At 40.7% G+C, this 17,104-nt stretch overlaps 1 protein-coding gene across 6 annotated transcripts in view; it reads right to left on the reverse strand.

Annotated features, from left to right (window-relative positions):
- Positions 1-8,830: 8,830 nt before the first annotated feature.
- The window catches only part of ENOX2 (ecto-NOX disulfide-thiol exchanger 2), a 291,115-nt gene continuing 282,841 nt past the window's right edge, over positions 8,831-17,104 (reverse strand). For all 6 annotated transcript variants that reach the window (XM_015128190.3, XM_077988108.1, XM_015128191.3 and 3 more), the window contains 3 exons: positions 16,457-16,565; positions 12,965-13,050; positions 8,831-10,381 (listed from right to left, as the gene is read on the reverse strand). In XM_015128190.3, the coding sequence (XP_014983676.1) occupies positions 10,250-10,381; positions 12,965-13,050; positions 16,457-16,565 (327 nt within the window). In that variant the 3' untranslated portion in view covers positions 8,831-10,249. The remainder of the gene's footprint in view (positions 10,382-12,964; positions 13,051-16,456; positions 16,566-17,104) is intronic.

The following is a 17,104-nucleotide window of genomic DNA, read 5'->3' on the forward strand; positions in this document are numbered from 1 at the left end:
CATCTCCAAATCTGATCTTTCTTCTCAACTCTGCTCCTTCTGTAGTCTTCCCCATCTTAATAAGTTCCACTAGTTTGCGCCAAGAAGCTTCATTCTTCATTCCGCTCTTTCTCTTACAGCCTGTATTCAATTAATTCACATGTTCAAAATACATCTGGAATCATACCATTTCTTATAACTTCCAATGCTACAACCGTGGTCCAAAGTCACCTTTATTTCTTATCTAAATTATTGCAGTGACCTCCAACGGGTCTCCCTATTTCCTCCCTTACCGTTTACAGTTTACTTTCCACTCAGCACCCAGAGCGATCCTTTGAAAATGCTTACCTTTAAAAAATCTTTACTCAAATGATGTTTTCTCAGGTGTTCAAATATCACCCTATTTAAAATTCAACATGGCCCACCAATATTCTCTATCCTATTTCCCTTTTTTATCTTTTTCCTTAGCACTTAGTACCTTCTCATATATTATATAATTTATTTACTTTGTTTATTGTTAGTCTACTTGTGCTATGGATTGAATTGTGTCCCCTGCCATTTATATGTTGAAGCCCTAACCCCAAAGTGATGGTATTTGGAGATGGGGCCTTCGAAAGGTAAATAGGGGGAGATGAGGTCATAAGGATGGGCCCTCATGATGGGATTAGTGCTCTTATAAGAAGAGATATTAGAGAGCTTTCTCTTTCTCTCCCCCAGCTTCTCTCTTTCTCTTTCTCTCCCATGTAAAGACAGTGAAAAAGTGGCCATCTGCAAACCAGGAAGAGAGCCCTCACCAGGAAACCCAATCAGTCAGCAATTTGATCTTGGAATGTTCAGCCTCCAGAACTGAGAAATAAATTTCTGTTGTTTGAACTACCTAGTCTATGATATTTTGTTACGACTGCCCAAGCCAATGAAAACACACTCCCCTACTCCATCCCTAGAGCATAAGTTCAAGGACAAGAAGTTCTGTCTGATTGCTTACTGTTGTATCATCAATGTCTAGAATAGTTGTCTAGCATGTAGTGGGTGCTCCGTAAATATTTGCTAAGTAAATGCATGAATGAATGAATCAGATATCGTCCTTGCAGAGAGGATGACATGTACATGAGCATACTATGAAGTAGACAGTGGTTAAGTCATATGATGAAGGTACAGATAAAGGGTTCTGAGGGCTCGAAGAAAGGGAGAGGTCATTCAGAGATGGAGAAGGAGTGAGGGGAATCCAGGAGGGCTTAATGGAGAAGGTAGCATTTGAGTTAGACCTTGAATGAAGGGTAGGTTTCAGACTTGTGGATGTATGGGGAGGCACAGGGAGTTCAGTCTGGCTGAAGTAGTGTATTTGAAGAGTAGTACACGTGGAAAATACAGTTAAAATGAAGTATGGAGCAAAATCATAAAAGGCCCTGAATGCCAGGGTAAGGAGATTTGTCTTTAGGTGTGGTATGAAGTGGAGCAGATATGAAGGTTATAGAATTGGCAGTAAAACTTTGAGTCATCAATCAATGATAGTGTCTGATTTAACTTTTTGTTCTTTCCTCAATTAATTGTCTCTTACTTAACTCCAAGTTCTTCAGAAGCTTGATGATATGGTTCCTAACCATAATAGACAAGAAGCAAACAAGAAGAAGAAAGAGGAGAGATTGGATATGAAAACAGATATACTTCCAGGGAGAAAGGGAAAATTGCTTAATGGCTTCTTGGCTTGAAGGATGAAGATGGAACCCTCAACTTCAGGCTTAATACCTCTGTGACTGTGCAATCTAATAACTAAAGTTCTCAGTGGCAGCATGGATCCATAATGCAGAGGAGAGGTCAGGACAAGTCCGGAACCTTTTAACATCATGGGAAAGGATGTAAAGTATCTCAGAAATGTTTAAAATATTTTTTTTAATTTAAAATGATTTTTAAAAGGTTAGTACTGGAAGGGGCAAGTTTCAATTATCTGGTAAGCGCACTTATATTAAATACTATAAACAAGGCATGATTGTAATACTGGTTTTACCAAGTGCTGCATGCACTGCTGTGTGTGTGTGTGTGTGTGTGTGTGTGTGTGTGTGTGAAAGAGAGAGAGAGAGAGGAAGAGAGAGAGAAGGCTGTATTAAGTGAAAAACATTGAATTCAGCATTCCAGGTTTTTCTCTCCTGAACTGGTTCAAATGGGTAGAATATGTTTCATTAGTGTATTAAAACTCATCCACACCCTTGATTCTTTGAGTTCCTCTTCACACTCCTCAAGAATAGTGTCTCAGATTTATCTATACATCCCCTATTGTCTGGCAGAATGTCTTAAGACAGATTAAGCACTTGAACCACATATGAATCGAAATATTGAATTTCATGTCTTGAGGCCCAGCCACATGAAACAGACTGTTTTACTGGTGTGGGCACAAAACTTATTTTCTTAAAAGGGGATAAGATAATGCCTTATGTTTTCTTTCTTTCTTTCTTTCTTTCTTTCTTTCTTTCTTTCTTTCTTTCTTTCTTTCTTTCTTTCTTTCTTTCTTTCTTTCTTTTTTTTTTTTTAACTCTGCTTGGAATTTCTTGCCTTTTTATGATACCAACCGCTCATTGGGCAGATGTCTTCAGGGACGTCAACAACACCCAGTTCCCTTTCCTGTGCTAGAACTGATGGTTTGGAGCCTAACATCTTGTGAGTAGTGGCTCATTTTTTCCTAAATGCAGTACTTTATACTTGCTCACATTGAAGCTCATCTGTCACTCCTTCACATGGAAATGCAAACTTGAAGGCATCTTCTGTCATTTATGCATTGACTTAGAATTTCAAAATGTGCAAAGAATTAGTATCTCAATCATTTATAAATCTTGTTTAAAATATATTTTATTTAATAAGTGATTCTTTAGAGCTTACCGTGTGGTGGACATTATTCTAAGTAATTTATAAATATTAACGCATTTAATGAAGCTACTCCTGGTCCCGATTTGGGAACTCTCACTTTACCTTTCATCAGTCTTCCTGCTATTGGTGCTTCTTTACATAGTGACTTCAGGTAGAATTTAGTGAGTGTGTGAATTTGGATGGAAAAGTTAAATTCATATTTTTACTAACCTCTAACTGAAATTTGGCATTTTCTTTCCTTATAAATGTAGGCTACAAAATACAGAGATGTTAGCGGTAACTGAGTCTTTTTCATCAGTATCATAGATATTATCATATCACATGATATTGCGGATTTCTTGGGTTGTTTATGCTTATCACTATTTCAAAACTGAAGTGGTTATTAGACTTGTTGCTGTTTCATATTGCTATTTCAGGTGTTAAAGGAGCATATACATTACTATATCACAAACATGTTTTAAAAATATTTTGAGAAGTGTACTATTACAATATCCAGATGGTCCCCAACTTACAATGGTTTGACGTACATTTTTCAACTGTATAATGGTGTGAATGCAATGTATGTTCAGTAAAAATTGTATTTTGAGTACTCATACAGGTTTCTGTTTGGTACTGTTTTTCTGTTTCAGTACAGAAACAGATTCCATTTTTCACTTTTCAGTATGGTATTCAACACATTACATGAGATATTTGACACTTTATTATAAAATAGGCTTTGTGTTAGATAAACATCATAGGCTAAGCTATGATGTTTGGCAGGTTAGGTGTATTAAATGCATTTTTGACTTACGACATTTTCAACTTATGATAGTTTTATTGGCATGTAACCACGTAGTAAGTCAAGGAGCATCTGTAGTTGGTTTCCTTTGTATTTTATTTCATTCATTTAAAAAACGTTATTCTGATAAGGACTTCATGTGCTTCACCAGACTTACAAAGGGGTTCATGGCACCAAAAAATGTTCAGAACCCCTACTTTATATTCCCTCAGCTATAATAGGCAGAGGCTGGAGCTGAAGTGGGGTAGAGATAGGGAGAACTCAGGAATCTTACATTCTCATCCCAGCTCCATCATCCACTTAGCTGTGCGACCTAGGGTATAGTTCTTCATCTTTTGAGACTTGTTTTCCTTAGCTGCAATGATGGTGAGGAAGTCATCTGCCCCTGCTAGTTCACAGTGTGTTGTGAAGATCAAATGACATAATGCTTGTGCACGGAGTTACTTTGAAAACAGCTTAAAGCACCATATAAGGTATTTATTGAGGAATAGTAACAAGTTAAAGTTTCAGAGGTCTGATGCCACAGAGGATTATTCATTTTAGGGTAGTCTCATATTCAAACAGACTTAGAGTGAATGCAGTTGGGCAGAACACTCATTAATGTGTCCTGTATACCATTTCCATCCAAGATCTGATGTCATCTCCATAGGGCTCTATAGCCTTGAATGTACATACCTGTGTGTATAATCAATTCTTTTCTTTCCTTCTGTTGCCCCAATAATTAATTACTTTAGTATGCCTTTGAGGTCATCCTCCCAGATAGAAAATGTAAGCAAGCTTAGAACTTCAAAGCTTACTGTCAAACTAAAAAACTGGGATGATGCTATGAATCTTGGGAAATGGTAGAGGAGATAAGACCTCCTTGGCCTTCTTGTTAATGGGATGTGGTCTATCTCATGATGGGAGTGGGTAGAATTGGAAGGATACTGAGACCGTATCAGAAGACAGTAGAAGGAAATTTCCTCACTGTGTTTGGCTTAGGCCAAGCACTACCTAACTCTAATGGAGCATTGTTCAGTAAAATCTCCTGAATTTCTCTGAGCCAGCAGGTCTCCTTCTTTTAAGTTATTGTGTGGCCTTATGGGATCCCCATTACTATAAAGGTAGCTCTGGTGTCATTAAAGCATTGTTGATATGACTATTGGCTGGATAATGATTATAGCTATTTATTGAGCACTTACTTTGCCAGGCATAGTACTGGGCACTTTACATTGATCAACACCTCATAAATGAAACTTCGAGGGAAATATATGATTTTCACTTTACAGATTTAAAAAAGGCTCAGAGAAGTGACAGTGTTATAAAGTGACCTGGGGCACCATGACTGTGTCATTTAGCAGGCTCCCCTACCAGAATATAAGCTCTTGAGGGAAGGGGACATGTTGTGTTCACCTTTGAATTTCCAGGACTAAGACTTGAACATATCAGGCACTCTATAATGGCACATGAATGAACAATATGGGGTTTATAATAATATTACCAATTAAGTTGATATGAAGATTAAATAAAATATTGGTGCAGTGGAAAGTTTTAAGCTTGTGATTGGAGAGACCAAGATTCAAATTTCATTTCTGCCTCTTAAAAACTTAAGCAAGTAGCCGGGCGTGGTGGCTCATGCCTGTAATCCCAGCACTTTGGGAGGCCGAGGTGGGTGGATCACGAGGTCAGGAGATCGAGACCATCCTGGCTAACACGGTGAAACCCTGTCTCTACTAAAAATGCAAAAAAAAAAAAAAATATATTAGCAGGGCGTGGTGGTGGGCACCTGTAGTCTCAGCTACTCGGGAGGCTGAGGCAGTAGAATGGCATGAACCCAGGAGGCGGAGCTTGCAGTGAGCCTAGATCACACCACTGCACTCCAGCCTGGGTGACAGAGTGAGACTCCGTCTGGAAAAAAAAAAAAAAAATTAAGCAAGTTACTGTACATCTCCAAGTCTCAGCTGAAATGGAGGCTAATAAATTTACTTTTCACATTGTAGTAAACATAAAATATATATACGTGTGTGTGTATAAATATACGTGTGCGTGTATACATATACGTGTGCGTGTATATATGTATATACACGCATGTATATATCCTGTTAAGTAGGAATCACTAAATAATGTTAGCTTTTATTATTATTAGTGCATATGAATGTAGTTTATTTATTTTTATTTTTTATGTTTTTTTTTGAGACAGAGTCTCACTCTGTCATGCAGGCTGGAGTGCAGTGGCATGATCTTGGCTCACTGCAAATTCTGCCTCCCGAGTTCAAGCGATTCTCCTGCCTCAGCCTCCCGTGTAGCCGGGATTACAGGTGTGCACCACCACGCCCGGCTAAATTTTGTATTTTTTAAGTAGAGACAGGGTTTCACCATGTTGGCCAGGCTGGTCTCCAACTCTTGTCCTCAGGAGATGTGCCCACCTCGGCCTCCCAAGTGCTGGGATTACAGGCGTGAGCCACTGCGCCCAGCCTGAATGTAGTTTAAAATGCTACACAAATACTAATGTAACAAATCTTTACTAAACACCTACAGTGTACCAGGTTCTGGGGATATGGCAGTAAACAAGACAAATGAGAACCATACTCTCATGCACCTTATTCTCTGGAGGTAGGGCGGGGGCATAGATAGTAATAGTTCAAGTGTCAAGAGCAAGAGGTCATTACCACCTTATCGACATAATTCATGGGTGGTCAGCACTGAATATTTTCACAATTAACTTTTACGGCTTTGGCTAAAGGGTGAAAAACTTAAGTCCAGTGTGTTGCAGCTACCCTTCTAGGTTTTTGAAGGCAGGGGCCAGCCGTACTCCTTTTGTGTCCCATTGTGCCTGACAGTGTTTGGGACAGAGTAAATGTTTGGAGTATGTATAAACAGCTGAATTTCGTCTTGAAGTCCAGCAACATGATGTGGCCGTACAGTTCTATGTATGAACACAAAAACATTTTTTTTTTTTTTTCTGGAGACAGGCTCTCACTCACTCTGTTGCCCAGATTGGAGTGTAGTGGAGCGATCTTGGCTCACTGCAATCTCTGCCTCAAGCGATTCTCCTGCCTCAGCCTCCCACATAGCTGGGATTATAGGTGCCCGCCACCACGCCTGGCTAATTTTTGTATTTTTAGTAGAGATGGGGTGGGGGGGTGGGGGTCTCACCATGTTGGCCAGGCTGATCTCGAACTCCTGACCTCAAGTGATCTGCCTGCCTTGGCCTCCCAAAGCGCTGGGATCACAGGTATGAACCACCACTCCTGGCCCACAAAAACATTTTTTTAAATGTGGGTAAGGTCATGAACTTTGGTTGAATCACAATCATACCTCTTATTGAGAACTCACTATGGGCCAAGCACTGGTTGAGCAATTTGCAGATGCTACCTCATTGACTCTTTCCTACCATTCTGTGAGGTAGGTACTATTTCTTCTTAATTTTGTCTATAAGAAAATTGAAGCTCTCGTTGTGTCCATGTAACTTGCCTGAAGACACACAGATAGAGACTTTGGGCATCGCGACTACCTAATAGGTGCTCAGCAGATGGTAGCAACTGTGGTAGAAAATGAAGCCATATCTACCTGATGTACCATCTAAGACAGCTGAGAATCCTAAGGGCTCACATAGTTCTACTGGGCAAGTTAAAAGTTCTTGTGCATTTATGCTATCTTTTCAAATAATACAGTTTCTTCTGCCTTATATGAAAAGCATACATTTTTGGGCCAAAATTAAAAAAAAAAAAAAACCTCTATGTAACTTGAATACAGATGTGTCTTTAATTTTCTATGAAAAATAACTTTCATTTGCATTGAAGACATTTAACAAGCAACTTGGTAATAAAAAAAGTCAGATTTAGAGATGTCACAGGACTAGGGAAGGAGATGAAAAAATCATTTATAAAATAAAATAAAGCTTCTATTCATTATTATATTGAAGAAACGCTAACTACTGTATCTCATAAACATAACAAAACAGCATTATTTCAAAATTCTGGAGGAACAACAGAACCATAAATAGCACTGGGACTTTGTAGGAAAAAGCGGCTTCATTAATAGATTTCTATGATGGATGAAAAGGTTTGTGAGAGATGGTATGTGCCACAATTTGATTGTGTAATGTAATGCACATTCATATCTATATATCTCTATATATCTATGCTTATTTATATATAGATATATATGAGAGACATCTATTTATTTTAAGGAATTGGCTCTTGCGATTATGGGTGCTGGCAAGTTAGAGATTTGTAGGGCAGGCCAGCAGGCTGGAAGTTCTGGCAGGAGTTGGATGTCGCAGTTTTGAGTCCAAAGGCAGTCTCGAAGCAGAATTCCCTCCTCAGGCAACTTCAGTCTTTTCTCTTAAGGCGTTCAGCTGATCAGATGAGGTCCACCCATATGATAATGGGTAACCTGTTTTACTCAAAAGTCTACTGGCTTAAATGTTAATCACATCTAAAATATACCTTCACAGCAATATCTAGACTGGTGTTTGACCAAGCAACTCGGCACTACAACCTAGCCAAGTTGCCACATACAATTAACCATAACAACTAGTATATTCAAGCAAACTGGGAGGAGTCTATCTAAACTGGCAGGAGTAACAGAAACAGACAATCTGCGATGTAAGTTGATTAAGTGAAGGAGAGTAAGGTGTTTAGGTGTGGCAGCTGTTGCTTTAAACAATTTTTTTAATGTATTAATATCATGGTAAGGAGTTTGATTTTTTTCTTTTATTTTTTAAGTGCCGGGGTACATGTGCAGGATGTGCAGGTTTGTTACATAGGTGAACGTGTGCCATGGTGGTTTGCTGCACCTCAACCCATCACCTAGGTACTAAGCCTGGCATGCATTAGCTCTTTTTCCTACTGCTCTCCCCTAAAAATTAATTTATTTAAACAAGAAATAACTGTAAGTGGAAAGTTTCCCCTGATTTCATAGATATTATTAAAATTAGGTATTCCAAGAGCCCCTGAGACGGATGAAACAAAGCCTTCCGTAGTGTTGATGAGAGATGCATCAGTGAGGGAGCCAGTGTAAAATGAACCCTAGCTTCCTGCTGGTGCCACAGCAGGGTGCTTGAGGGGAAAGCCAGTTCGCAGCATGAACGGGCTGCGGTGGAACCCTATTTCCAGTTGTCAAGGCAGGCTTGGCATCTTTTTCCAACATCCTAGTAACCCAAAGGAAGGAACTGAGATAACTACTAATGGATTACTTAGAGAGAAAGTCATTAAAAACAGGACACAAAACGGAGGTATAAAAAGGAATATTTATCTTTTAAAAATACAACTTTGAGCACTACTGGCATTTCATTTACAAAGTATTTTCGTGAAATACTCTCCATTGGCTTTGCTTACTCAGTACATTCTTTTATCTTCAATTGAGACTCAAGCGGGGGTATGCTTGCATTATTATAAGAACCACAACCACCACCACACACAATAAAGACCATCTCTGCCTCAGGATATTTGCCCCAAACCTTCATCCTCTCCGTTTCCTTTCCACCAAGCAGCAGTTTCTGAATGGTCCACTCACATGCTGCCATTGCGATTTGCCGATGGGCACTACAGAACTGGAGGTGTCTCTGGCAATCCACACTCCAGGTGGAGCTGACTTATTTGCAGAAAGCCTCACAAACCCTGGCTCATTATTTATTCATTGATTCATTACTATTAATACTTACATCAAGTCTTTGCAAACATTCAGCATGAAGTAAACATAGTATTTACAGCAGTACACGGTTTGCAATTCAACACACTGACAACAGAAGCAAAGGGACCAAGAGACCGTAAGAAGGCCAGAGGGGAAAGAAAATTAACACAAATCCCTTCTGTCACTGTGTGCGCACGTGCGTGTGTTTGTGCGTGTGTGTCCACACATGAGCGTGTTTTAATTCACAGAAAACGGAACATGCCCTCCTTTAAAAGCAGACTATTTACAAGTGATTCTGAATAGCACGAACACATGCCAGTCATACTGGATACTTGCTTTCTGCAAACACATCTAGATGTACTTTTTACAATTCTGAAACAGATCTTTAATGTGATATGTTAGAGAAAATAACTTTGGAACATTTGTCAACTTTTGGTTCATAGTAATTTTGCAAAAAGCCACAAACCATGCTTTGTCATTTAAAAGGTGAACCTGGTCAGGCACCTTCTAGAAGACACTGATGTATTATTTATTTACTAGTCTACTGGGGATTGGAAAGACAATGGCAGTTACACAGAGGACTTAGTGCTGCTCTCATTCCTTTCACCAGTAGCAACATTAATGTAAAGAGAAGTTTAGAAACACAAATCACATACAAATCATCAAAACATTTAAGTTAACAGTGTTTAAAAAAATACCAAAGTCTACAACAGTAGTACAGACACTGAAAACACTCCAAATACTGTTTAGCCTCAGGACTTTTGCAATATTTAAAGACAACCAATTGACAGAAAGGGGAGGAAGTTACAGCACTTGCGGTTTGAGGCAATTTCTCTTTAGGGCCTGTAGTTCGAGGTGCTGTCCTAGGATCCTTATTTTAACTCAAAAGATTTTCCAGGAATGAACTGACAAATTCAAAGGAACTTCCACTTGAAAACCATTAAAAATACAAATCACTTTCTATGCTTGTCCAACACATATTTATCTTCAGGATCCCAAGTTGTTAGGCAAAGAGATTTAGGTCAGCTTCAAGCCCTCAAAGCCACAGAATTTCCATCTCTTTTCCAGGCTGGCTCCAACTCCAGTCATTTCCTGCTTGAAGGTATGCTGGAGTCTACCCATGAGACACTCCACATCACTGGTGCAGATCTGTGGGACAGACAGAACATCTCCATTCAAAATCAGTTCTATTTTCCTAATGTTCTTTCCCAGTGTTTCCTACTTTAGAATGCTGATGTGTCTGTGTGTGTGTTGGGCGGGGCGGGGCGGGGGGTGGGGGACATTGAACCTCCTTCCGCTCCTTGCGCATTTTTGTGTGTTGGCAGAGTGGCTTCCAGCCAGCAGCGTTCCTCTGCTGTGACCATCAGACAGGGTCCGCTGAGTTGCTATTGGAAAGAGCTGGGGTCAGTCATGTGGAAAGGCCTGGGTTTGTAAGAAGCTGAATGATGGCTGCTCAGTGCTGGTGATGCTGTGTGCAGGTCCACTGAAGCTGCTGAGCCTTTTCGGAGGGGAGGAAGGTAGAAATGGCTGCCACCAGAGCAGAATCCCTCACAAATGCGTTAGTTCATCATGGAGAAGTAACAGGAATGGGGAAAGCTCTGTGTTCATACTTCTCTGCATTGTCTTTCTCTCCCCACTCTCTCTCTGTCTCTCTCTCTCTTTCTCTCTCTCTCTCTCTCTCTCTCTCACACACACACACACACACACACACACACACCCCTCAATACGAAAACAAAAACAAATCTGTGGACTCCTTTAGGACTTGTTTTAGGTGGTCATCTTCACATTAGTAGAGTTAGTAAGTTACTCTCCTCACTATGAGCCTTGGCACCAGGGCTTGGGTAAAGAGCACCAGGGGATCCTGAAAGAAACCCAGAGTTGGCGCCACAATGAATGTCCCTGAAGCTGGAGGGAGCCCCAGTTCTGTTGGTATCACCTCAGGCTCTCTTTGGGAGGCCCTGGCACTACTCTGGCAGGAAGTCGCTAAGGGGGAGCTAGGCCTAGGCTAGGAGTGCAGTTATGCCTTCGTCCCAGTGCCGTATCCAGTCAAGTGAACGAAGCACATGCCAGGGTATCATATAGAGTAGAATCCCCATTTCAGAAAACATAGATAATGTGTATAGACATATACATTTAATATAGGTGCAGCACACTTGCAGGAAAGGGTCTGAAATCTGTGCCAAACTGTTAACAGTGGTTATCCTCGAGCAGTGGGATTGTGGGTGGTAACCTGCACTTTCCCTTTACTAGATTTCTATACGGCTTACATTTTAAAGATAATGTGCATGTATTATTTTTGTAAATTAAAAAAGCAGCAGATGGTTTTTACTGACACATAGTTCAATTTCATACCATTGCAATGGACTGCTTGGTCCTAGTATTCACATTGCATCCTCCCCTTCACTGCCAAATGGGCCATTTAATTGCAGAATAGCATCACTTCCCAGAGGGAAATGAAGGGGGAGTGCTAGCTAGAATGAAAGCAAATGCCATTGAAGAGGATGTATCACCACAGCTGGGATGTGGTTAGAACAGTAAGACTCCCAAGTGGGCCACTGCCTTTGTTAAGAGGACATATGCTTAAATGACTTAACATTTTGGACAGCACCTATATTCAATGGCACTTCTCGAAAGTCCCAGATCCTATGAAATAGGCAGTACAATTTATGGGCACATTTCCCTGAATGCTGCTTCTGAAAAAAAAAGTATCCTGAGCTGATTCATTCTGAGGAGTCAAGAGTCCTCTCCAGCCTCTTAGAGGCATCCTTGATTTCCTAGGGAATTAGCACTTACCCCTGCTCCAGATGCCCTAGGAGTTCCCCCAAAGGATAGCATCCAGAGAAGGAAATGGACCATGAGATCATCTGTGAGCAAATATTCAGTCTGTGTTACAGAGGCCCTCAGCTCTTTGCTCTATCTTTTTTTTTTTTTTTTTTTTGCTCCTGCCTCCCTTGTTTTGTAATAGACAATAGCAGGGGTGATGGTGGGAGAGGTGGATGGTGTAAGACTTCCCATTTTGAAAATGAACATTGGCTAATGGCTAAAAACCCAGGACAAAAGTTTGATGGGGCCGGGTACGGTGGCTCATGCCTTAATCCCAGCACCTTGGGAGGCCAAGGCAGGTGGCTTGCTTGAGTCCAGGAGTTCGAGGCCATCCTGGGCAACGTGGTGAAACCCTGTTTCTATAAAAAATACAAAAATTAGCCAGGCATGGTGGCATGCGTCTGTAGTCCCAACTACTCAGGAGGCTGAGGTGGAAGGATTACTTGAGCCCATGAGGTTGAGGCTGCAGTGAGCTGTGATCTCACAAATGCACTCCAGCCTGGGCAACAGAGTGAGACCCTGTCTCAAAAAAAAAAGTTTGATGGGTAAGAAAGCTGATATGGATTGGTTTGCAGCTTATAGGTAAATTAAGAGAAAAGAGGAAAAATCTTCTAAGATGTATGTTTGAAAAAGGATGGTCAACTTATTCAAGTTTGCCTGAGACTGCCCTGGTTTTAACATCGAAAGTCTCAAGTCCCAGGAAACTCTTCAGTACCCAGCAAACCAGGACACACGGTCATCCTACTTGCAAGAGGGAAGCTCTGCTCTGAATCACAGTGAGAGAGCAGGTGAGGGAAACTTCCTGAAAGCAGTAACTAATGACCTATTTATGCTTGAGGAAAGTCAGGTTACCTGTTAACAAAGAACTCCACACATCCCGTTACATCCCCATTTTAGGCCCCCATATACCTTATTATCAAGACGGTGCAAGTAGGAACAGATGTATTCAATGCTTGCTCCAAATGGGTGAACATGAAGGAATGTGGAGATAATCCCTACAGAGACAAGAGCATGGAGGTTATACTTGAGCCTTGTATTCCTCGAGGTTCCACATGACAGTGAATAGTAAGCGCTGACTCATATGTACAACATAAATATACTGGACACTATTCTAAGTTTACACGTATCTTACTCATTTAATCTTTATAATAATCCCATGAGGTGGGTATTGTCATCCCCATTTCACAGCTGAGGACACTGACGCACTAAAAGTGTAAGCAACTTGTCCAAGGTCATACAGCTGGTAAGTGGCAGAGCTGGCATTTGAACCCGGACAGTCATATACTGCCTCTTACTGTGCTGTATCACATGTAGAAAAGCTGGCATTTGAGGAGTCACTTTCATTGTTTGTGATGGCTAAACATTGTCTGAATTCAAGGATTTTATAATGAATTTACACTGTGCTGGGCTTTTGCAGTTCCTTCACAGTCTTTAGACTTTAGCCTCTTAGGTGTTAATAATGCCTTGCTGTTGTGGTAAACGTACAAATCATGTACTTTCCTGATTAACCTTGTGCCTCTCACAAGAAAGTCTGCTGATTGTATTTGGGTATTATTTTGTGAATAGCTCTGTAAAGAAAAGCCAAACATTTCATTCACGGCTAACTCAAGTGGTCACTAGCATTCTGTGCTTAGAGCCTCGAATCTCCTTGTGTAACAGAATTCTTATAGCAGTTTACAGCCTCCAGGAATGCCCCTGATTTCCACTTAGCCTGACTCTGGGGTGACTGGCAGCTTCACATGCTGCCTTGATTGTTCTGGCCATTAGGTTAATTGTTCTAATACTTCTTTCTCTGGCAACAGGTGGAAAATAAATTGCTCAAAAGTATAATATTTCTTTCTTTCAATTTGTTTTGAGTTCACCTCCTTTCATAAGATCTTAAGTGCATCAAATAGACCCAGAATTGAGTTTGTTGAAAATTGCCAGGAAATAAAAGCAAAATTTGATTTGGTTTCTAAACTACAACTTGTCTGTCCCTTTAAGAGGCTGACAAAAGACTAACACAGGTTTAAATTGGTGTTTGAAGTTCAATCAAGGGGGTAAGTTGGAGAGGGGTTCCAGAAGGAACTGATGGCAGGGCTCAAAATCTGTTCAAAAGGGATGCTATTACTTAGAACATTACTTTATTCTTAAATGGCTAGGTAAATTGAAGTTCTAAACATTGATTCTGGCTGAGAAACTTAAATTCTGAAGAAGACATTCCATGTTTGAAGAAATTCTAGATGTCCTGGCCAAGAAAGGCTGTCAAATGCCAAGAAATAACTCCAGAGGTTTAAAAACAAGCGATTTTGTGGGTTCACACCCAAAAAGCTGATTGAAAAATAGATTTTCCTTTCTCTGTGCCAGCCCAAGACTACCTTCTTGAAAAAACAAAACAAGAAACACTTATTTTAAGAATCTTTTTTTCTAGGACTATCCATTCACAGAGGCTTCCTTCTATCCCCAGCATTTCTCTGACAGGTCTCCCTGTTGCCATGCCAATTTGTTAAGAACTTGGAAGACGTTAATAAGTTGTAATAAGTTGTCACTTTTCTTGAAGATTCAATGGCAGGTCCCCCTGTGCATCTTTATTAACATATCAAAGTGTTAAATCTGAGGATAATACCCATTACCAAAGGAGGCAGAGATACCTTAAAAATATGCAGAAGCCAGTCAGTGTGGAGGGCTTTTGAGACTAGAGTGGGGCTACTGTATAGCTCAGCTTCCTAGATGGCAGCTGGGATTATCTGCTGTGGCCCAAGACCAGTCACTCTTAAATGATTAGCCCCTCTTAAATATTTTACAGCCTCAATCTGCCACTGTTCTCCAAATGGAATATAAAGTTAGCCAGCATTGGTTAATAGCGCTGTGAAGTGTAAAATGTTTTCTACTTACTGAGGGCTTACTATGGACCAGGGACTATGCTAAGTGATTTAGGTGAGTTACTGTATTTAATACTCACAACTGCCCTTTTGGGTCGGTAATATCATTATGTCCATTTTGCAGATGGAGGAACTGAAGCTCAGAGAAGAAATGGTGGGGTCAAGATGGGAAGCCAGGTCTGTCTGATTCTTTAAACATTTGTGCCATCTTGCTTTTCTGAATGACTTTTTACAGAGAGCAATGCTAGCATGAACCTCATCAAAGCCCACTAGCGTCCAACACACCGCAGCTTCCTGAGTCATCTGCCACTGTGATATAATCAAAAAATAAATATCTGGTCTTTGTCCCTGGTCCCCATGGCACACAGCTCCTAAAACCCTTGGAATTTCTGGAGTGATAAGAGTTAAGATGACGGGTAGCTGGGGGCCCCTTATAGCTTTAGAATTGGGGCTGGCCATCAGAAAGACTTAGGCATGATCAGAGAGTTGGAACATCAGGGAGGAGAGAGTGGCTGGAGACTGAGTTAATCACCAATAGCCAGTGATTTCATCAATCATGCCTATATAATGAAGCCTCCATAAGAACTCTGAAACGATGGGGTTCAGAGGGGTTTCTGGTTGGCAAACACAACAAGATACACACCCAAAAAGGTATAGAAACTCCGCATACCCCTTCGAAGTACCTTGCTCTATATACCTCTTCCATTGTATCCTTTATACTAAATCGGTAGGAGTAAGTAAGGTACTTTCCTGAGTTCTGTGAGCCACTCTAGCAAATTATCAAACCTGGGGTGGGTATTGTGGAAACCCCTGACTTTGTAGCCAAATCAGACAGAAGTAGAGGATACTTGGAGACCCTATATTTGAGACTGGCATCTATAGAGAGGGCAGTCTTCCGGGACTGAGCCCTTAAACCCATGGAGTCTAACGTTAAACTCTAACTTTGGGTAGTGAGTGTGAGAACGGAATTCAACTGTAGGACACCCACTTGGTATTGAAGAGTTGGAGATGTAGTGTTGGAAAAGACACCATGCATCTGGTGTCAGGAGGTTAAAACAAACAAACAAACAAACAAATAATCCCTTGTCATTTGGTGTCAGAAGTGTAAAAATAGCTTAGTTAGTAACCTGGAAAAACTTGCCTATACTTGCTCCAGAGGCTCTCTGGAAAAGCTCTCTGCCAAGTAGGGTCTGCACTAGCCCCCTGAGTGGACATGAGAGGGCTTATCTATCCTTGCACAGATATTTAAAAAAAATCTACAGTGTGTTTCTCCAGCTGACCCCTCTTAGCTTAGTGCTTGTACTGACATGCTTGACTGCTTGACATGGCAGTGGCTACAAGGAGTGTGAGGGGGGCTGGCAGCTGCTGTTAAATTTGGAAATTTGTAGTTGTTCTTAACCTATCATCTTCAGAACTCTGAGTTCTTGCGCTGCCATGCTTCATAAATGCTTGATGTGTGCTTGTTAATCTTAGGTAAAGCTCTCCCCTCCTCCATTGTACCCAGGCATTGTACGTGGCATGTGTGCATTAGCTTCCTTACCCACTAGCAGTGCTTCACGTTCAGATTTGATAGGACTGCTGTTCATGGTCTTCTCAAGAGGGTATTCGCTATCCTGGTTTGATGCACACAGCCTAGAAGCACAGCTTTCCTGTGGACACAACATGCTTCCCAGGTCAGTTCACTTTATTTGGCAATAGAGTTGGTTTCAATTAACTACACAACAGGTAACTTAACTCAGGACTATAAAAGCAATACTGTTCAATTTAGATTACTGAATGGGAGGGAAAACATCATAAATTACAAAAGCATCACAGATATTCCAAAGCTTATTTTTAGGGCTCCAAAACACAGAAACATTTAAACATTTACCTTCACCAGTTTTTTTTTTTTTTTTTCTGCCTTCATCTTGACTTTATACAAGCAATCTGGGCAACTAGACCCAACATTTATGGTATACTAACAAGATGCTAGGCACTGTTAGATAAGTGTTATCTCCATTCTACAGATGATGAAAGTGAGGCTCAGGTAAATTGACTAAGATCACACTGCAAGGAAGTGGAGCCAGGATTTCATCCCACTGTTAAAAGGACCATTTTTTTTTTTTTTTTACAGTTTTAGGTCCACACTCTGTTAATGGTAAGTCCCATCTCAACGGAGAATCTACATTGGCTACATTGCCAATCCACT

Source organism: Macaca mulatta, chromosome X (genome assembly GCF_049350105.2).
Source record: "Macaca mulatta isolate MMU2019108-1 chromosome X, T2T-MMU8v2.0, whole genome shotgun sequence".
Classification (NCBI taxonomy): Eukaryota; Metazoa; Chordata; class Mammalia; order Primates; family Cercopithecidae; genus Macaca; species Macaca mulatta.